At 39.6% G+C, this 23,090-nt stretch overlaps 1 protein-coding gene across 2 annotated transcripts in view; it reads left to right on the top strand.

Moving 5' to 3' along the window:
* Positions 1-4,448: 4,448 nt before the first annotated feature.
* The window catches only part of LOC115415393 (MAM domain-containing glycosylphosphatidylinositol anchor protein 2), a 200,537-nt gene continuing 181,895 nt past the window's right edge, over positions 4,449-23,090 (top strand). For both annotated transcript variants that reach the window (XM_030128949.1, XM_030128948.1), the window contains exon 1: positions 4,449-4,972. In XM_030128949.1, the coding sequence (XP_029984809.1) occupies positions 4,900-4,972 (73 nt within the window). In that variant the 5' untranslated portion in view covers positions 4,449-4,899. The remainder of the gene's footprint in view (positions 4,973-23,090) is intronic.

Genomic DNA, 23,090 nt, shown 5'->3' with positions numbered 1-23,090 from the left:
CAGTAGTTTTGCTGCTAAAGTGCTAACAAACAAAGAAACAAAAACAACACCCCTTGCCTCCCCTTTGGAGGGCGGGGAAATACAGAGATAATGAAATTAAACAGCTCCGTCACTCACATGGAGCCACTTTTAGTCTGTATGAAACATTTTAAAAATTACAGTGGCTCATTCAGGAACTTTAGACTAATGGAAGTATCTAATGGATGGACAAGATTAATCATTTACATCCAAATGAAATTTAGAATAGCCCATATCAAATATTAACTGCACTAGAATCATTTTACTCCTGAGTTTCACTGCGAGGTCGTCATTAAGGGTCTGATATTTACAGTTTATGTGAATAACAATGACTGTGATCTCAGGAGGCGATTAAAAATAACCATGACTGGCATTTTTATCTGGACCTGGAGCAGTGACCATGTGCCATCAAAATTATAGCATAGTCACAAACTGGGTATGACTCCTGCTGGATGAATAATTAAGGCTGTGTTTCATGGAGTAACATAAGAGGGCGCCAGATTACCCACTGGAGTCACTTCCTCCAAGATCCCCAGTGGCTATCTGAGGACAGCTCCTGTGCTTCAAACGCTGTTTTTTCCGCCTCTGTATGTACAAAGTTGCATGAAGGCGTTTCAAAACTTTCTTCAAGGTAATCTTTTAACTGTAGAAGGAAAATAAAAACAACTGGGTTCAGTCCATCTGGTTACATGATAGAGGACAAGCAGATTTTCATTTCTAATCCTAAGAGCAAATCCATTTAATGACACAAATGTTTTAAATCATTTAGAGCATCTTCGTAGGAAATAGAGTTAATTTGATTTCGTCTAATATTACCTCCATTTGCCTCTATTTTCCTTTCCAACCAGTGAAAGCATTTTTAGTCCAATTTAGTATTTGAATATTGCGAGGAAACGGGTAGGGCCTGTTTTTTTTTTTTTTTTTTGGTCTTGTCAGCTTACAGCACAGGTGTCAAACATGCGGCTCGGGGGCCATATCTGGCCCGCCAAATGGTTCAATTTGGCCCCTGGGATGAATTTGTGGAATGCAGAAATTACACTGAAGATATTAACAATCAAGGATGTTAGAATCATTTTTAAGTCAATTCAGTCTAAAATGGGTCAGACCAGTAAAATATTATCATAATAACCTGTAAATAATGAAAACAACAAATTTTTCTCTTTGTTGTAGTGTTAAAAAAAGTAAAATTACTCAAAAATGTTTACATTTACAGACTAGCCTTTTGCAAAAAATGTGAATAACCTGAAATTTCTTAAGAGAAGTATGTGGAATTTTAACAATATTCTGCCTTTTATTAAATGTTTTATGTATGTGTAGATCCACTGTGATCTGTAAGTTGTGATGCACGTGTATAAATGATAAACTAAGGCATAATATTGTTAAAATTACACTGATTTTTCTTATGAATTTTCAGGTTCATATTTGTTCATGTTATGTTCAAGTACGGTTCGTAGATGTAAACATTTTCATTATGGAATTTGACTTTTTTCACTCAAAAACAGAGAAAAATACTTTGGAGTTGACTTTATAAATTCTTATCCTATTATTTATATTATTTTACTGGTCCGGCCCTCTTTAGATCATATTAGGCTGTATGTGGACCCTGAACTAAAATGAGTTTGACACCCATGGCCTACAGGAAAGTACATTTTTAATGTGTCAGCAGGTTAAAAGTGTAAGCACTACTCTTTATGCAATGCAAGTGTCTGACTATTACCCAGCAGGTACAACAGAAGCCAATTCATATGGTCAGTCAAATATGGGAAAAAATAGAATATAATGAAATTAAATGACTCATTTTGTGGAAGCCCCCTTAAACTGCCTCCAGGACCCCCCTAAAGGCCTATACTGGGACCCCATTTAGAAACCACTTAGCTGTACTTCTTTAACCCTTTCATGCACAAATTATGAGAACCTTAGTCAATATTTTTTTCTTGAGTGTTTTTGTTCCGCTTTACGCATGAAAAAAACAATGCAAATTATTATTATTATTTTTTTTTAAATGAAGGTATTTTTCATGGAGTTACAAAAATGTCCACTCAGCTGGACACCATTCATTTAAGTTTTGAAGCAAAGAAACATTTATTTAAAAATCATCATCAGAAAGTGATAAACTGTGTGAAAACTATGAAATAAAAGCATTTTAAATGCTGCTAATTGCTAAATCGCTACTGTTTTCTCACATTTGATCATACTCTAATATTAGTTATTACTCATTTCATGGAGATAAAATCCTCCTGAGACCCAGGAAATGGACAGTTTTAGCTTTTTTACTTTAAAATTTGTCTTGATTGGAAACTGCATCATGCAACAGTTTTTTCAGATACATTTTTAAAACTGTTTTTATTTATTGATTGATTTTTTTTTAATGGAATGTCCTTTGCAATGCACAGCATTTTTATAGTAAAACTGTCAAACTTTTGTCCCCTACAGAGGACAAAAGGCATTGGTGGGTCTCAGGAGGACATGCAATCAATCAATCAATCAATCAATCAATCAATCAATCAATCAATCAATCAATCAATGTTTATTACAGTCACACTAAAACATGTTACTGCAGATCAGGTTTATGAAGAACAGCAAAGTTACAGTAATTGTATGCATTGCAGTGTTTTGGATGATGCACACTAAGCCCGGAATTTGTATTTACTAAAATGCTTTAATTACAATGCACTTAAATGATTTAAGTTTTACGATGTTACTATAAAATGTTAAGTATATTCTACTAATTTGTAGACATAGTTGAAGTATGAAAAAGTTTAAGTTGAATGGAATTAAATCACTAAGTTTTAGTCATGACCACACCTTTTTATCTTTGCATTGCATTGTGGGTATTGGGCATGTTGTTGAAAATGTGTTATTTTTATGTGCAGGGGTTTAGCGGGGTTGTGGTGTTAGTGTTAATTGGATTTAATGTGTGTATGGCAGTGTTTATTGGCCTTTTTGTGTTTGTTTTTGTATTTTTGTAGAGCTGCACCATGAGTCAGAGCCATAGGAAGAACAATGTCTTTCCTGTTCATCTGAGACTAGAATTGTAGTAAGGAAATCTACATGATAAGTTAGATTAGATGCAGTTTTGATCCTGGCAGATGGCATTAAGCTAACTTTCATTCGTGCTACAATAAGTTAAGTTGAATGATTTCAAAACCATTTTAAGAATAGGATTATGAGTTTTATGAATTTAAAAAAAGTTGTTAGATCAATGATAATCTGGCTGCAATTGAGAAAATTAGTCAGTGTAACCTAAAATGCTGAGTTGAATGGTTGGATAGTGGGGTTGATTTTACAACAGATTTAAAGTACAAATAACTTGTCTTTTAGTGTTTTCTACTTAAAATTTCAATACTTTTAGCATTAAAGTTGAACCTACTTAAACCAACTGATTAGTCGATCGTTACTCAAATCATTTAAGTGCAATCACTTGCCTCAAACTTTTTGAGTAAACTCTACTTGTCCGGGCTTACAGTGCATAAGAGTCCTGATATGAAACTAAAACAACAAAACCCATGAATAAACAATAGAACAGCAGTAGAATAGCTGTCCACTGTAGTGACCAGTATGCATGAAAGGGTTAAAAACTTTAAAAGTTGGAAAAAAAAAAAAGTTGCCGTAAAAAGTGTGTAGAGGCCTTTGGAAGCGGCAGCGGTGTGCAGTTGGTTGAATAACACAGACATCTGACTGTTTCAAGTCAAAGAAATACGATGCAGCAGATGGATGCTACATGACAGACAGCATATCACCCTCCTGTCTGATAGAGGAGGAATGTTGAAACATGAGCGGACAGGAGGAGAGGAGAGGTGTTTGTGTTGATTGCACAGATCTGGTGAATTCCAATGGTTCCATCTCTCTCTTCTCTCTCTCTCTCTCTCTCTCTCTCTCTCTCTCTCAGCATCCAGCAGCTGCGCTCTCATGCCTTTCCTGACGCTGAGCGAAGCCTCCCATACAGATGAGCGCTGGAAGCCACGCACCTCTTGACGTAGCCACAGACCGGTTGCGGTGCCACTCGGTCTTCGTAGCACGTATTGCGCAACGTGACTGATGCTCAACTGTCTCCACGGCGGCACACATCCGGCTCCAAAAAAAAAAACCAAACAGTCGCGTGAAATTTTCCGAAAAAGTACTCTCTCCGAAGGTAACACCCACCGGGGCATCGCCGAGAAGCTGCGTAGAAAGAAGCCGTTCCGCCGCTCCTCACCGGACTGGACCCTCCCCTTGTCCCTTGTCATTGCCACCGGGAGAGATGAGTCGAGCGCGCGACGTCGGGGTGCAGTCGTGATGTGACTGTGTGAGCGCACGAGCCTCCACTGTAGTATCCGCAACAGACGAATTTATCATCCAAAAAAAAGGTTTTTTAGTTATTTATTTATTTATTTTTTCATGTCTTCGTCTTGACAGCATGCAGTCAACGCGGCAGCATCCGTGACCACAGCTGGAATAGAGGAGCGATGTCCGTGGGTGCCGAGCCTCCGTCTGACTGTAGTCCACAGCATCCGCGCGCCCTCTCGGTTCAGCGTCCTGGGGGGTTTTAAAGTCCACGGACACGCACACCTTTACCGGAGTGAAGACGAGACCAGTGGTTGTTCCGAGGCCAGGTTTCTTACACCCCCCCTGCTCACCGTGCCTGCCTGCCTCCCCGCATCCTCCGCGGCGTCTCCGTGCCGTGAACGCACCACCGCTCGAGTGGCTCCATGGCAGCGGACCTCAAACCCATCACCGCCTGAGTGCGTCCACCTCTCGCGCACACAAATACCTTTACTGAGACTAAATTAATCGACGCGCGCGGAATCGGAGCAGTGTTGCGTCTATGCACCTCAGTTACACCGCCCCGGAAAGGACTTCTTGCCATTGAGAGCTGGATATGCAGAGATTAACGTGAAAAGGATGGATCTAATTATCTGTGTTTTGGGGTTACTGGCGCTGATCGTGGAGGGCATCCGTTGCCAAGGAGTGTACGGTGAGTATGTGCAATTTGCTTCAGCTCTCAAACGTGATCATGACCTTGTAAAAGTGGCCGCTTATAAATCCCCACTTAAATCACAAGGTCCTTCCTTATAAAGAATAACCCACGCGACATCAACTCGTGTCAGGGTAACAAACCAGGTCTGAATGTCATGTTAGAGTGAGAGGCTCCAAATGTTCCAAGCAACCCTAAGGTTATACAGCAAATCTCGTGTGTAGCCAATCATGCACAGCCCCCTTTTCTCATCCAATCCATCACTCACATGATGGACGGTGAGCAGGCTAAATTTAGTAGGGTACACTCATAGATTATTACACCGGAACCTAGGTTGGTCTAAAAGCCTTTAACCACCTCTCCAACTGGTCTCATGCATTAATTAGCATTCAGAGATTTACTAAAGGTCGACGTGGCACTTGTCTTACATCAGGATATTTTGAATCTCATTATAACGATTGTAATCTATTGAGCAATGCCACTTAGTATGCACAGGCAGGAATAATTAAAGTGTGGTGAATCAGGCTCCCTACCTCTCTATATTTGTTTCTTTTTCCTATCTCTCCTTCTCATACACTTAACAGTAGACACATTTCTGTCTCTTACCTTGTCTGCTTGTACAACCAGTGGCACAGATGATGTCTAATATGAGTCGTCATGCCCGCAGCAGCAGTAGCCAAAGCAGTAGTCTGTGTGGAAATGATTCATGTGCACTAATATTTCGACAATGTGGAGACCTTGACGTTCACAGGCCTGACTGGTCTGGGGGGGAACAGTGGCTCTGACTGAAGCAAAGGCCACGTTGGAAAGATGTGAGGTCAAGTAGAGCCATGGAATGGTGTATGAAAGGCTGTTGCCAAGCACTAAAAAGACGATTGTTGCCATGGTGTATGCACAGATGCTGCAGGTATGAAATGTTACTGTAACGGATACAGTCATGGAGCTGCACTTGACCATTAATGCACTAGGATTTCATCAGTTCCTTTGCACAAGAAGACAATAAATCACAGCACATTAGTGGAGTCGCATGACTATTCATGTGTATGCACAATATTTAGGACCTGTTGCACAGATATTTCATAGTAAACCTAAATGCACAGTATCCTCATATTGATTTTTTTACCTAATCTTCAATTTTCTAAACACTCATTATAGGCAGCGTACCGTTTATATGTAGACGTTGTTGCTTATGTTTAGTGTATTAGTCCAGTTGTGCTTGAAGCCTGACAGTGCTGCATTCCATCAAAGATTGATATTTAAAGAAGTCCCTGCCTTTTCTTTATTTGATATCCGCACATACTGCATCAGTCTCTGGGATGCATACATTAAGGGGACATGGGCCTGATGCTTAACCATCAAAACTGATCATGTATAAAGTAGACGTCAGATCAAAAATATGATTCTTACTGTGAGCAAGCTGTCTGTACTCCAGTATGTGCACACACACATGAAGATACAAGCTCATTAAAAGGAATCATATCCCATAATGCTCCTTGTGGTGTTGCCATAGAGTTGTGTGTAGACTAGCGGGCTTAGAGCAGAAGCAGTTTACGAGACTAGGAGATGGAGCAGATGGAAGTGTTTGAGTATTGCTGTCTCTGTGTGCTTGTGTAGATCCATGTATGTTATGCTCTCTGAAAATTCCCCTGAGCACCGTCACCCCATTTCACTGTTACTACTGTGTTTCTACATGTGCTCCCTAAGTATGCTTCTGGGATTTACATGGGTCCCTTTCAAACCCTGTGGTTGTATTTTCTTCTACTTTTACAACAAATAATGCTTACTCAGATAGAAATGAGTATATTTTTGGCTTGTAACTTATGAGAAACCTCTAGTGAGGTCCTGTTTATGAAGCATGGAGCACTGAAGCTGCAGCACAGCACCTCTCCTGGGAAGTGGCCTGAATGAAAATTTATCAGCAAGGTTCAAGGGTCAGCATTTATTATTGATAGAGACAAAGCATTAGCATGCATGTTGGGATGCCACCCACTGTATTCACTGAAGGTTTTGACACATGAAGCGGGTGGGGTCATAGGAACTGAGAAGTCCGTTGTATGCCACAGGTGAAAGGCAGTCGCCGTGTCACTGCATAATATTAAAGGTGAGAGAGGGCAACACTTAATGGTGCTGGTAATTTGCAGAATGTTTCATAGAGGGGTTGACATCAGAGCTTAGTGCAGTGTTGGATTCTTTTTAATAAACTTGACAAATGGTGGAAATGTAACGATATACTTTTTAGCTGCATGATTTGATGAAGGACAATTCGTGCAGTTGTTGTGGACAATATTGCAAGTCAAGGAAGATTCACAGATAACTAATCAATGTCGCAATTTTAATTAACTTGAACTAGCAGAAAAAATATAAAAACTTGTAATGACTTTCATTTTGCTTGTTTTATATATTATACTAAAGTTAGTGGTACAGTAGATTTCTATGTGCACATATTGGACATATTTGCGATTATGTAATTGCATTGGCTGACACTGTGATTCAATTAGTTGTGCAGCTCTAGCCAATATAATAACAGCATGGAGCAAAAAAAACAGGGAGCTGAGTATACAGACAATAACAAATTGGCTATCTTTGACTTCATCAAACATGGGACAACTGTTGTAGAACTACACTGATGAATGATTAGTTGTCAGCTACTAAAGTAATTGACAACTGTTTTGACAATCAGTCAATCTGAATAATTTTTAAAGATTAAAAAATCAAAGTTATTTGATTCCATCTTCTAAAATGTGAACGTTTTCTGCTTCCAGTCTTCTTCTATGACAGTAAACTGAATAAGCTTTGGGATTTAGTAGCAAACAAGACATTGTAGAATGAAATCATCATTTTGACAAAATCAGTTCGTCTAGTACAGTCGGGATTCGTCTCCCTTTTCTTGATTTTAAATCCACACCTCTGAGTTGTAATCATATACATCTATAGTGTCCCAAGAATAAATGAACAAGACAGTGTGTGAAAATCCAACTTTCTAGGATTATGTTTTATCCCAGTGCATCGTATACATCACCACCATGGACTAAATGGTGGAATCATGATGTAGTAATGAAGAAATTACATACTAGTGTGTTAAGTGGTGCTGCCAGGGCCATTAAAGAGGATTGATGAAGACTCCTCCTCAATGGCTTCTCCAAGACTCTGGGCCACAAAGAGAAAGAGAGACGCTTACCCTTACTGATTGAGTATTTTTATTTTATTGTGTATTCATGTATTTGATCGATTGATGTCTATTTGTGAGTTCCTCCTGCTGTTGCACAGAAATTGCCCCATTGCGGACAAATAAAGGGATTGATTGACTGATGTAACTATAGTCCAACTTGTTCACCACTCTTTTCTCTTTCTGGCCTTCCTTATCTTTTCTTCTTTTCCTTTCTTTCTTTCTGAATGTGTCTCTTTCTTTCTCATCACTTTCTGTGCACATGGAAGTACAGTCTCCTTCAGGAGATTGCTCTATTATCTCCACCACTGCTCATCTCTGTGTTGCTCTCCAGAGCTGCGAAAGGCCAGCAGCAGCTCCTGCATCATAGCAAATGGAAAACCCTCTTCCCCAGAATTACCAACAAACCTGTTAAATATTCTTGTATGCTTTTCATGTGCAATGTTACTTACAGGCAACCCATACTAAATAATATCAAGCACTTTCGATGGAACACGACTCTTATGATAGCATGGAAGTGTTTTTCTGGTTGCTACTTTATCTGAAAGTGTACCACTTTCAGTATGTTCTCTTTGCATCAAAGTCGGCTAGCGACAACCTCCATGGGATGTGCAGATGTTCCTGATCTCATTTTGTGTTGCACTACTGAAGCAAAGACGAAAAGTTCCTACTGCTTTTTCCTCCCATCCCACTTTCTCTCTCTCTCTCTCTCTCTCTCTCTCTCTCTTTCTCTCTTTATGTGTCTCTCCCTCCCTCTCGTTTGCATTGAAGTCCAAGCAATTGCTGGGGTTTCTTTTCATGAGCCCCGGTTCAGACGCTTTGGCTTCTAAGCTATGCAAATGCATTCTGCCAGTGAAACTAAAGCCGTCTTTGTTGGTTCTCAGAGGCCTCCTCCACAGAGTCCTTCATCATTCCCTTGGATCGGGACCCTCACATTTCCCACCGTAATGAGACCACAGATAACTCTATCTCTTCTCCTCCCTCCCACTCTCAGTCCCTATCTGCCTGCCTGTCTCTCTCTGCCTGTCTCCCTCATCATTCCCTGGGGAGGAGTCGATGGACGTCTACAGTATATGTGCTTCAATCACAGGAAAATGAGAGTATACAGCTGGGTACGGTGCAAAAGAAGTAATTCGTTGCAGTGGAAAAGTGTGCAGTGCACATTGGGGATTATTATGTACCCCTGGGTGGGGCTTCAGATAGCACCAACTTAATCATACTGAATGTCAGTTCTCTTTGGACCTAGTCCTCTGAGACTGGCACTGAATATACACTGCAGAGACAATGTTTGAACTTAATGTCTGAATTATTCCCGCTGTGTTCAGTATTCACCAGATAATATTCGACAGTTTTACTTTAACAGTTCAATTCCATGTGAATTGCATGTAGGTGAAGCAGTGTATTTTTAGTGTGGTAACCTTTGGAAACTAAACTTATTATACTCTTAAGTGTGATTACAGCTTTGTGTTGAAATTACTGTTGGTAATGATGGTGTGAATTGCATGTCTGTGTGGTGGAATGGCTCTCCTAAGTGGAATGATGCCAACCTCAGTTCTGCCCCCTCTTTGCCCCTTTTGCTTTTTAGAAATATACAGCTGTTTGGTAATAGGCAAAATGGGAAACAGAACTGTAAGCTTTAATGTTGTAGCAGGGATTTTTACAACATTGTCAACTGCCACAATGTCCTAGGCAAAGAAAAATAAGCATCCCGTTTCTTTTTCTTGTGCATAGTTCAAAGCAAAGATACAGTTGTGCACAAGTGCGATGACTGAATATTTTCTCCTAATGGATGTTTTACGGAGAATATTTTTCTTGATGATTTGTGTTCAGAACTGTAAAAAAGGATTCTTTTCGCACATCAGCATCATGGCCAGTGGTAATACTTTCCTCCTTCTACTATGAGGATTTGGATGAGTTCAGGAACACAATTTACCTCTGGATCATTCAAGGCCAAATCCCCACAGAGGACCAAAGAAGCTTATTGTAACCTGGCTGGCTGCTTTAACTGTTAAGCCCACATCCCCAAACCCTGAGCTACTTGCCTTGCTTTGTACAGTACTGAGGACAGAAAGCTGCTGCTAATGATCTTGTAGTCATTCATTCATTAAGTCCTGTCCTGGTGCATTACTAGTGGTTGTGGTTTATTTACAATAAAAAGTAACTTTTAATGAAGTCTAGCATGGCCTTATAACCTTCAGAGAGGCTATTGTTTCCCCTTTGTCTTCTGACATTCTAATTAAGTGCCCATTTATCATGTGAACCCCTAAAAAACAAGATTTAAATCTTAAATGTCAGCTTTGGTCCAGCTAATATTACCTTGTGCAGCAATGAAGCTTTTATCAGTGGTGATACCATTTTGTGCAATAGTGTTCATTTCCTTATGTCGACAGACATGTGGTTCAGATCCAATAAATTAATGCTATAATATCTTACTCAACAAGCCAAAGTGGTCAATTGTGCTGGTGCAGTTGGAGTATGTCTAATGACAAATGTAGTTTGCTGAGATAAATTAGTCATTGGCACATAGCTCTGTCTTCCATCCAATCCACATTTCAGTCTAATGCAACATTAAAAACAGACTTTCATATTGCTGTACAAGCACTGTTTAGTATAGAAGTAATTAGTTACTGCAGCAGTTGCAACAAGTGGTTGATGTACAGAGTGGGGAAGCAAAATTTACAATGAACATTTAGTTGTTTTTTCTCAGCGGGCACTACGTCAATTGTTTTGAAACCAAACATATATTGATGTCATAATCATACCTAACACTATTATCCATACCTTTTCAGAAACTTTTGCCCATATGAGTAATCAGGGAAGCAAACGTCAAAGAGTGTGTGATTTGCTGAATGCACTCGTCACACCAAAGGAGATTTCAAAAATAGTTGGAGTGTCCATGAAGACTGTTTATAATGTAAAGAAGAGAATGACTATGAGCAAAACTATTACGAGAAAGTCTGGAAGATACTATTAAAGAAGAATGGGAGAAGTTGTCACCCCAATATTTGAGGAACACTTGCACAAGTTTCAGGAAGCGTGTGAAGGCAGTTATTGAGAAAGAGGGAGGACACATAGAATAAAAACATTTTCTATTATGTCAATTTTCTTGTGGCAAATAAATTCTCATGACTTTCAATAAACTAATAGGTCATACACTGTCTTTCAATCCCTGCCTCAAAATATTGTAAATTTTGCTTCCCCACCCTGTACAGTACTCCACAGTCAACTTATACCTTTATGAAGTGATACTGAATACCTGGTGCTTTCCTATGTTGTTATTTGTCTGTACAATTAAATATAAACTGCCTACATGGGCAATAAATTCACTTAACTATTTTGTCTGAAGATAAAAACAGACCCCAGTTCATGATTTGTTGACCAGATTCTCCTCATTAAACCACATGGGGTATGAGTGCAGTGTTAGTGGCTTGAATATAAAACATCCATCCAGTGTGCTTTCTCTTAGACGTAGAGTCTATAAAGCTGTTATGCTTAAAACAATGAAGTTTAAGCCCAAAATGACCACGACTGGATAACTAATGTAAACCATTTTTGTTTTGTGTTTCATTTGGTAAATGTTGTATTGCTACCCAAAATTCATGTCACAGTTTAGCTTTAAATTACTTTGTGCCTCTTCTATATACACACTGTCTCCTACGCTTCATTTACCCCCCCCAGCAATTCATTATGTGTTCCTGTTACATACATTAGTGTTTGATGTGCTGTAAGTGACTGGATGACAAAGACCAAATGCAAAGAATGAAGCATTTAGCCATACATGCTGTGTGCTGATAAGAACACGCCAAAATGCCTTTAGCCAGGTTGTTGACATGTGCACAATAAGGAAAAGCAGGTGCAATTATGCTTTGGCAAAGGCAGTTCTAACATGATACAATTTCATATGAGGCATTTATTTGTTTGCCTAGTTTATAGCTAATATAATGAGTAGTTAATAGAGGTTACAAAGGAAGAATTCCTTTTATAAGCAGATAATTAATCGGGTATTAAATCGCCACAGGAACTTGGTCATGTATTAATATTGTATTATGCAATCCTTTAATACATGCTTTAGATCTTGATGAGGTATCTATTAGTTGTGCATGTCAGGCATCAGTTGTATACCCCTATAAATTGTGACAGATTTTTTTTCTTAATGAACGGCAGGATTAGCTGCTAAAACAGATCCTTTTTAATGTGTTGGGGATGTTTCTGTATCTCGAGTTATCATTTCTATGATTGGCATCACTTCAAATCACAGAGAATAATACATGCTAGCTAGCTTCAAAGTGACGCAAATGATGAAAGGGGCTCATTGAATATGAATGTTTCCTCCTGTCTTCACTTACGCTTTTCAGTCAATTGAATTGTCTTTGTTAAGCCAAACTGGCAGGACCCACATTTACACACATAAAGTACAAATCACTCAGCAATCCCAATAGGTATCTGACAAGAGCAACAGGGCGCCTTTTAGCAGCACCATGGAGGAAATACTGTAAAGCAAAAAGCAAACCAGGAGAGGATTGGTGCGTTGTGGCACCCACAAGAGGCTAATGCCAACCTTCAACTATGTCACTTCAGCCCACACAGGCATCCTAAGTGCTGCTCCTGTGAAGTGATGTCTGTTGTCATGGTGACAGTATGTGAGCCTGGCATTGCACGTCCTCTGACTTTCCCGTTGCCTCCCTCGCTCGCTCCCTCCTTCCCTCCCTTTCTCGCTGCCTACCCACTCGCTCATTCTCTTCTTCCCCTCACATGCCAGGAAATCAATCGCTGAAACAAATGTGAAGTGATTGCAGAAACGAAAGCTCCTTGCAGCAGCCTTACAATTGTGCACAAGAGCAGATGAGATTGCCATGAAAAGGGAGGGGGGGGTGGGGGGTGCATGTATGGGTGCGGGGGGCTGAATGTGTCTCTTCAAAAATCACCACCATTTCATTGCTGTGAGGCAACTGCAGGATGGGGCCTACTTATCTTTGTTGCAAATAATGCCTAAGCTTCTCTGACAAGCAGGAACAGTGGCGAAGTAAATGTGTTGACAATGACTCCTTCAGTAGACTGTGGCTTCAAAACCACTGCCAAACAGACAGACAGCAGGAGTCGTGCACATGGAAACACCCCTGTATATAACTAGCATCATAGCAAGACATCCCTGCCCCACCCTTCCATACAACTGAAACACACACACACACATTCATGCTGTATTTTCCTCGTCCTCTTTATAAGCCAGTCATTCCCCTTCTGCTCAAATGAGACAGGAGACTTGTGCCGTGGCTCTGCAGAGGCTCTGTGAAATTTCCAAACCGATGAAAATGCTTGTGTGTGTGTGTAAGCCTGAGAGCATGTGTGCTCTTTCTGTCTGCCTGTTAGCTTTCCCAACTATCTAGGGCAACACTTTGCTGAGATATTAATTTAGCAATGTGATTTATTACCATGTTCGCACATCAGCCCTTTTGAGCAAGACTCATCATGGATGTTGAATGTGTTGAATTGTATGGGGAAAAGTGACGCAGTCATTACATGCGCTTTTACATTCGCTACCACAGTTACTAAACCCCCTACCATCTTTAAAGGGATATACAACTGTCTGCTGATCCTTTTTGTATTATTTGGCTTTTTAGTCTGTGAAACCAACAGAAATTCACAATGTAATAGCTAATCTCTTTAGTATCATGCTCGCTTCATCTCTCTGCCAGACATAGTATATCCCAGAGGCTGTTACACCCATGGGGATAACCTCAAGCCGTGTACTGTCAGTTAATGGCTTCCTATGGTAAAGCAAGCGGAGTTATCTGGAGTAGGCAAAGCAGTTCTCCGCAGAGATTTCACTCAGTGGAAGAAGAAATCTCAGGACGGGATTTAATGCAGATGTTGGATTTCTCTCCCTGTTCTGATTGTCTGCTGTCTCTGCTCTTGTCTTTATTCAGGCTGCTGCGTCAAGGTCTTTGCGTTTCTCATTTGCTTCACCTGGAGTTACATTTACACTCTGTTGGTGCAGGAATTAGTTTTAGCATTTAATACATTCCATGCTTTTGCTGCTGTGACCAACACATCGATGAAAAATAGGTTCAGTCAGTGTGGGTTGTCATCTTACAGTCTCATGGATCCTCTTTGAAATTCAAGCTTTTGGCCTTAAGTTATTAGTAAACCAGTCCGGCTCATGACCCACTCTGTACATCTCTGCTCAGCATGAGGTGTGCTTCCTTTTGGAGAGCTTCTCCCTCACCACAAACAACGCAAGAATCAGCCCACGCTTTTTGCCTTCAGTGAAATTCTCACTTGATTTGCTTCATTCTTCCCTGGCCTCAACAAAGGCTCACATCAACTATTTATGGCATTCCTTTCCTTTATATATTTCAGCTAGTCACTTTTTTCCAGATGTTTTTGTTTGATAAGGAAATCAAATTGCTACAATGAAGCGTTTACACTACTGACAATAATATCATCTTTACAAAATTAATTCATTCCACATTAACATAAACTACAGTCAGATTACTGTTTAATTCTAAATTACTTTGACATGGTCAAATTGTATCAAATTGAGCAAGTGTTCGGATTGGAAATATGATGCATATCCTTATTACATTTTCAGCACATCACATCTTATCTTATTGTATGTGAAGCATTGAGTTGCCAGAGAAGTGTATTAAAAAAAATTATGCCAGAGAGAAATGTGAGATAATATTTTTTTTTTTTTTTACAGAGGAATTCAGTTCAAGGAGTTGTTGCAGTCTGTCTGAAAGAAGGCACAACAAACTCATGGACATACATATGAAAAGGCATGCACATGGCGGCCCATTTAGATGTCCTTTATATGTCTCTTAAATGTGTTCCATTTGAAGATGACTGAAGCCTGAAGGAGGCCTTTGCAAATGCCACATTCACAGCTTGAGCTGACCTATTCCCCTCTTTCATTATTTCTGATTCTTTCCATTTCCCTCCTTTTTATGTCCTTGTGCTCTTACATTCCCTTTTTCGTTGCATGCAGTAGTATGATGGCTTTGATTCTCTTTGTATACCAAGAATGATTTCATAATTTCAGGGTACTTTTTAATGGCTAGAGTTTAATTATAAGGAATGGACCAGTTAGACCTCTTCGGTGACTCTTTGTTGGCATGATAATCTTGAAGGTTGCTAAAATATATGTCAGAGTGGAGTTTGTATCTGTCTGCTGGTGGGTTGTAATCAAAGGTCTGTGTACTTAGCAGAAAAGCTTTCCAGAACAGCAACTTTTTCTTAAACTAACTGCCAGCCTCGCCATAGATTTTCTCCTCCAAGCTCAACTGGGGGTAAGGCTGATTGTGTGAAATTGCCGGTCAATAGTCGTCTATAGTTGATTGTTAGGGGACTGCTTTACCACTTCTTAAGTATTTACTCAGTGAATGCATAATTTTGTTTTTCCTTTTTAGGGAAGAACAACGATTTGAGTCTCAAATATTAAAGAGGACGGAAGAAAATGTTTAAACAAACCACATTCCCTAAGATGCAAATTGTGATGGAAGCTCTCACCAAAGTTAATTTTAATATCCACCTATAGAGTTGAAACAATTTGATTTTACTTTTATCCACTAAATATACAATCTCCTACCCTCTACTTGTGCAGGTGCATTAATACCACGTATATAGATTTATTAAGTTCAATAAGGATGGTGCTCCGGGCCATTTCATCATGTTATTAAAAGAAATGATGCATCTTGTATAATTAGAAATGTACCACGAAATCGATTTTATAGTAATGTCGGTTGAAGTAGTATTTCCCATCGGCCCTCAGGCCTCTGTCTTAAGGAAAGCGGAAATATTAAAGTTATTAACCCTTGTAGGAAGAAAAAAAAAGTTTGACTGCATTAATTCCAGGATGTTGTGTTTTTAAGTTTGGCTTAGTGGGTGTACGTGTTTAGTGTGCTGATATGGCACCATGTAGTTATTAATGTTTGGTGGTGGTGGGGATATTAGACACGTAGAAATCTCAGCCTTTTTCCGCAGAACAGAGGACTTCAAAACAGCTTTGAAGTGCACCAGTAAACCTCAACATATTAGTGGATGTGCAGGTCCTCTTGGCTCATCAGAAGAGCCCATGCAAATCCAGTAATAGCTTCTCTGAATGCATTAATAATGCTCTCCAAAGAGGTGGAACCTGGGTGGTGTTTCCATATTGCGATCCATATTTATATCATGAGCCACATATCAACACATGCTGATAATATTCATGAATTCTGCGGCAACTGATCCAGCACCAGCAAAAGAGTCAAATTTGGCTGCGCCCCCTCTGCGGTGAGAGTCTCCTGCGGTGGGTGTTTTACGTGTTAGTATGTGCACGTGTATGTGTGTAGCTGTCTGTTTGTGTGCGCGTTCCCCTTGGATTTCTGTGATGGTACCGAGGTAATTGGATGTGTGACGCCCACCAAAAATCCCCTTTAGCCCTGGGCAAGCGCTCTTTCAATCCCAGCATGCCTCTGTGGAAAGCACAACCCAAAGGAAGGCTTATTCTTTCAACTGGCAAACATCAAATGGTTCCCTGTTCTCTCCATCACAGCCTCCGTCTCTCTGGTCCGCTGTAGCATCAGAGGAAAACCCATTAACATGTAATGACATGACCGTGCACATACATGGTCATCGTACAGAGACGTATACATAGCAGGTCGTTCAGATCCCACTCGCCGATCTCCTTCCTGTTAATAACAAAATTTTTCAGTGACAATTATTTTGGGAGGACTAGAGGACTGATTATTCCCTCACAGAGTATATATAGCTCAGGGGTGGGTGCTCAGAAGTATCAAGAGTGTTAAAACATCCCTGATGGGTGTAGATGTACCTAAACCCTTGTGCAGTTCTGAATTTAACACTGCCAGAAATTAATTAATGAGGGGTTTGTTTTGGGATTTGATAAACAGCTACAGTACGCTTTGCACATTTTTATCATGGTAAAAAGAGAAAAAAAGGCTACAAGCTGACACAACAATATTAGTGACAATATTAGCATCAGAATCGGCAATTAAGTGATTTGTATAGTGTCACATTATCATACTAAATATTCATTGAGCTGAGTAGGGATGTGCTGCTTTGTTTGCCATGGTAGATGGATTTCAGTGGCATCAAATAAATGGTGCTTGTCGTTAGGTTATTGATTATGCTGTGGTTTGTTTTTGACTACACAAATTACTTTCATATTAAATATGATGAAACCCTTTGCTCTTTTTATGAGCAATTTCCTATTGCTACATCCTTGTGATCATGTCCACTTGTATGTAGTGCCGTGCTTGATTTTTTTTGTTTTTTTTTGTGTTTACATTAACAGGCTTTATTATCTCCAAATCAGGAAACAGCAGAAGATCTAATACATAACCATCAAACTTTTTCTAATGATCACATAAAAGTAATTTGAAATGCTTAACCTATACAATTTTAGCATCAAACTGTTAAATGTTTTATCAACTGGATGATTGTTCAACTAATACGACCAATACATACAGCTTCACTGAAAAAGTAAAGAAAAAGAGAAAGCTAGTTATTGGTGTTACTAAATGCATAGATCTACACTCCAAGTAGCTCCTGTTAAAGGATTTTATTTGCAGCGTAGCTTTTCAAACATAGGATTCAGTCTTCTAATAGGTGCAGACAATCACCAACTTAAATACTCATTGATCTTTATTACAAACTCATGGGATTTATCACATATTTTGAGTTCATATTTTTTAAAAATAATACTCAGTATATAGACATATCATATTGGGGCGGCTGTGACTCAGGAGGTAGAGTGGTTTGTCCAATAATCAGAGGGCTGGCAATTGGAATCCTGCTCTGTCCTAGTTATGTCGCTGTGTCCTTGGGCAATACAGTTCACCCAGTTGCCTCCAGTGTCACTTGCACTGGTGTATGAATGTTAGGTGATGGTCAGAGTGGTGTGGATTGGTAACCACACATCCGTCATCCTGCCCCAGGGCAGCTGTGGCTACACATGTAGTGAATGAATAATGGATCAAAAATGTTAAGTGCTTTGAGTACCAGGAAAAGCGCTATAGAAATGCAATCCATTGTTGTTATTATTATTATTATTATTATTATTATTATTATTATTATTATTATTATTATTATTATTATTATTATATCAGTGAATAGTGTATACATTTAGCTGCATTAAGAGAGGTCACAAAATAGACATAAACAAAATATCAGTGGAAACCAGATGTTTCCAGTTCATGTCATTTTATGATGAACATCCTGGTAACCACCCAGACCATCATTGACCAAAAGAAGCCTTGGCCTGTCTAGAGATTTCCAGGTTCCTAAGCTGGTGTCTCGTGTCTTTACCATTTAAGTTTCCTCCACCATGACATATTCTCCTATAGACATATTTGTCTTTTTATTTTGTAGGGACCAATAAAGTAAAAGTAGAACACTATATATATGAACACTATGATTTGCATATATTCTTTGTTTCTTTTCAGGAAGGAGGTTAAAGGAAGCTAAACTGGACTCTTAATTGAGGATCTTAAGAAAAACCTCAGAAGTTGAGATGAATAATGAGGGTTTTTTTTTGGCCATATTGGGTCCTTTTTAATTTAAAGTATATTGTATATATTGAATTAGATCCAACTATCTTAAAATGCAGTATATTCATTTTATTATTTTCAATTTGCTGACTGTTTTAAAGTCATTCTAATGTCTTACGTCTCCTTGGCAGTGATGTGTGTTCTTAATCCCCTGTGCAATGCAAGGAGCAAAGTGACGTCTCATCAGCTTACCAGGGCCAGATTTTAACTAGAAGCTGTATTAATAATGCATTACAAATAGGGGGTCAGGAGAAGGTTTCTTACTCAAGAGTATACCTTGTTTAGGAAATGTAAGAATAACTCCTGGGGAGTTTTAATCTTCACAGTGGTACACCTTGCTGCAGCAGTTGGCTCTGGCACTTAACGCAGACCGCAACACAACGCGGACAGTGTCTTGTTGAAACCATGATGATCTTTCCAGCTGCCAGTCTCTGATATGTGCAGTTGTGCATGCATATATGCAAGTGAATGTGTGTCTGCAGGCATTTGTGTGCATTTGATGTTGTAGGCTCTTTAATTTTAGTGGTGTGACCTCCTGTGCATGCACTGCAGAGGGTGCCTGCAGAAAGACATTGAGGAGGAAGGAGATGTTCATTTCCTTTCCTTTCCCTCCTGTTTATCTTCTTTGATTCCTCCCTGGATGTTTCCATGACCTTGTTTTTGAAGTTGCGTAATATGCTGCTGGAGGTTTGGGTGGAGGGCAAGGGGTGTTGAGGCAGTGGGGGTGGAGGCAGGACACTGATCTAAACTGTGCTGACAGCCAAGGCTTTCTCCCTCTCACCTCCTCCACACTCTTGAGGGGAGGTGAGAGTGTGGTGACAGAAAGAAACCTTTAAGACAGCAGGGGATTTCATCATTGCCACAAATGCAGTTTCCAGAGAGGGATCTGAGTGAATAAAAGAGCACTTCCTGAACCATGCAGGCCATTCACACATAGATAGAAAGTCTTGTACTTCTGTGGGTTTCCTTTTTTATCCCTATGTTTTACTCCTCTCACAAAACACTCACTCAGGTAAAGCAAAGAGATGGGGGCTCTGACTCATTTATTTGTCCATTAAGTAGCTTGTTGTACATGTTACAAGGTTATTTGCCGCGATGGAAGTCAGAGTCAACCATGATGATAACGTCATTAAAATGCCAAAAGGGGAACAGCTGGGGGAATTGCTCACTGTCCTGTATGATGACATAATATGCTAAAACTCATTAACTTAGGGCATAAAATTGCATGGTCACACATAGTTCTGACGGTCACACCTGACGGTCATTATCAGGCTTCTGCAGAGCCTGATGATAGGCCTATCATTTGAATCAGGTGGGTTGGAAGAAGGATACATCTAAAACATGCAGGATAGTAGCCCTCGAGGACCAGGATTGGTGACCCCTGGTATAGCAGCTAGCTCAGCAGATGGATAACAGGTTTCTCAAGAAAACTTCTCTCCCAAGCTTTTACTCGAGACTTCACTGTAAAACTTCAACATACATACAAAACATGTCTCAGTTATGTTCTTTGTTACAGCACATTAACATAGCATTATACATTCAAATGAATGAGAAAAGATCGCTAGCTCGATGCTAACATAAATGGGAAAATCCATAGACATGCTAACAATTAGCATCTTCTGATCGATTTAAGATTTACGTTTTTTAATCTAACAACAAAAGTTTACATCAGAGACAGGTTTACTTATTCATTACCACAACAACTGAACATAAAATACTCACAGGCAAACGTTCTTTCTGGCCATACAAACAGAATGAGAGAAACGTGTCGGCTACTTCCTTCCCATGTCTGAACTGGCTACGGTAACACCAAAACGACAAAACACATGCCAGTGCAACTTATTCCAACCACCAGAGGGCCCCCTTTGCTTGCTTTTAACAACAGAACATCACTGTGTGTGTGTGTGTGTGTGCGTGTGTGTGTGTGATTGTCCAGCGTAATGATAACGAGATTTGAATTTGAAAAAATATATTCCTTTATCTTGACGCAAAGCGCTGCAGACAGGAAATGAGAACAATATAATCAACACCCCTTTGTGTGCCTTGGTATTGTCTGACACCCGCCCGGCAACATCACTTGCCTTATGCTCATTGGCTGACAATGAGACTTCAATCAATTTATCTTATTTAAACGGACCGATCACCTGTGGAAAATTGTATCTAAAATTTAGTCTGTGCGTGCGTGTAGTGTGAGTGCTGCTCTGATTATCCCTAATTTCGTACAAGTGAATATTTTTCTACTATCATGTCTGCATCGAAGCATGGGAGCAGCGCCAAATGGTAATATCGCATCGTTTTTTGGCTTCATTCCTCAAAAATTGCCCCACAAAACGCAGGAAATAGTGTTTCAGAGAGTTATAAATTTCAAAATTTTCCGGGGGAGGATGCCCCTGGACCCCCCTACAAAACTTGCGCCATGTACACAGGCGCGTGCTGCGTACATGGTGCCCCTACGCTGTGAAAAAATCCTAGTGAGAACCCTGTTGATGATGGAATCAAAACATGTGCATGCCAGCAACAACACAAACCTCACAAAAACTGAGTTAATAGAGTTCGTGGATATATACTGTATTCTGCTATTGCCATCTAAGTATTAGCGTTAAGGAGAAGTCTGCAGTAAACACACTCATCCAGAATTAGAAGATTTAAACCTAAATTAAAGCCTTGTCAATTACCGTTAAAGTGTAAAACTCCATTCTGCCAGATGATGATAGTATACTAAATGTAGACGGCACAGCACACCTTATTCAGCTATGCCTGATGCTTTCATCCATGATAGTGACACCTCTGGCTGATGAAGGGCATGAGACACACACTCCATTAGGCCTTTCCCTTTTCCAGGGGATTAAGATAAATCAGATTTAACTACAGTGTACTCTTTTGTGCAGGCCTCATTGATTATATTTTATGTAGATTACTGTCTGTGTTCATAATGGAGCGGTTTTGTACAAGTGTCTGTATAAGTATTTGTATAATATTTGTAAAGCTTTCTTTATATTTTCTCAGCTTGTTTTTGGCCTTGAAATCCAAGCTCCTTCAATACAATGCAGATGCTTTTGCCAGAAATCCTTAACTTACAGTGTAATGCTCTGTGTTTTGTTCCCCTCATTTGTTTTAAGTGCTGCTCTCCTCAGATATGCAGTGCCCCCCAGATATACTGGCACCCTCAATAATGTTTGACTCCAAATGCTGTAAAAGATAAAGCCAGAAATTAACAGACTATATTCTCAGTACAAAAAATAACCAACCATTTGTACTATTTTGTATAGAGAAATACAATGAAAGGCTAGGCCTATGTGCTGCACTGAAAAGCTTTTAAAGTTACTTAAGTCAAGCCGACATCACTCAAGATCAAGAGATCATGGTTTAGTGTTAATATGCTAAGTGTTTGAATGGATTTGCATTCATTTGCAATTCTGTGCTATTTTGTATTTGGCATTTGACATCGAATTTGCTTTTCCAGAAAGAATGCTCTCTAGATGGACTATTAATGGATCTTTTCAAAGGTTTATAACTCTTCGTTATGCATTAACATCATCAGTTGACATTATCCTATTATAAACAGCAGCATAGCATCAGTATGTTCTTGTTGTGTGCTGGAAATGTTTTATTGATATAGGGAATATGTTGATGAATCTATTTGAATAATGGAAGATCTTTTGCAGTAGGTTTCCGTGGAAACAACTCCCCTAACAGAGGTTAACTCTTTGCCTCCAGCACATCATCCATGACAAGAAAACCGGGAGACATTTAAGGTTATTACAGCCATCAGTTTGGTTTTACATGCAATTAGAGGGTTACTTAGTAGAATTTTTCACCCAAGGGGAGGCATTATGGTTGAGTTTTATTGGGCGAAGTCACTTTTGGTATGCAGTGCAGTCACTGAAAAATGAATATCAACTCTAGCTTTGACTCTGCTCGCCATGGCATCCCATAAATAAGTCCAGGATCTAGCAACGTACTCCTCATTTGTTGGCTTCACCACAGGGTGCCAGCTCTTTAAAGAGAATGAAATGTTTCAGAGAGATAAAGGGCATATGGAGCTCACTTAAGAGCACCCTGCCTTGTTCTTCTTCTTGTTTACAGGCTTCCAGCACAAGAATGGGGACATATGAAAAACAGTACTCTGCAGGGTGGTAATTTTTAATGAGGGATTTTTTTAGTGGCTATACATGATTCTCAAAAGTGTGTAGATAACCAATAAAGGTAGAAGTCAACTTTCTTAGAGAAACCAGCTCCTCTGTAAGATCATATGATCACTCCATTTACATAAAAGAAAGAAAAAAAGTCATTCCTCTTCGCTTCTGTGTTTATCTCCTTTATTGATGTTCCACAGTTATTTCCGCCACCTTGTTGCCTTTTCTTTCTTTATTGTTACCTGTTCCTTCTTTCTTATTATCCTAAA

This window comes from Sphaeramia orbicularis, chromosome 24, assembly GCF_902148855.1.
Source record: "Sphaeramia orbicularis chromosome 24, fSphaOr1.1, whole genome shotgun sequence".
Classification (NCBI taxonomy): Eukaryota; Metazoa; Chordata; class Actinopteri; order Kurtiformes; family Apogonidae; genus Sphaeramia; species Sphaeramia orbicularis.
This window is presented reverse-complemented; position numbering and strand designations above follow the sequence as displayed.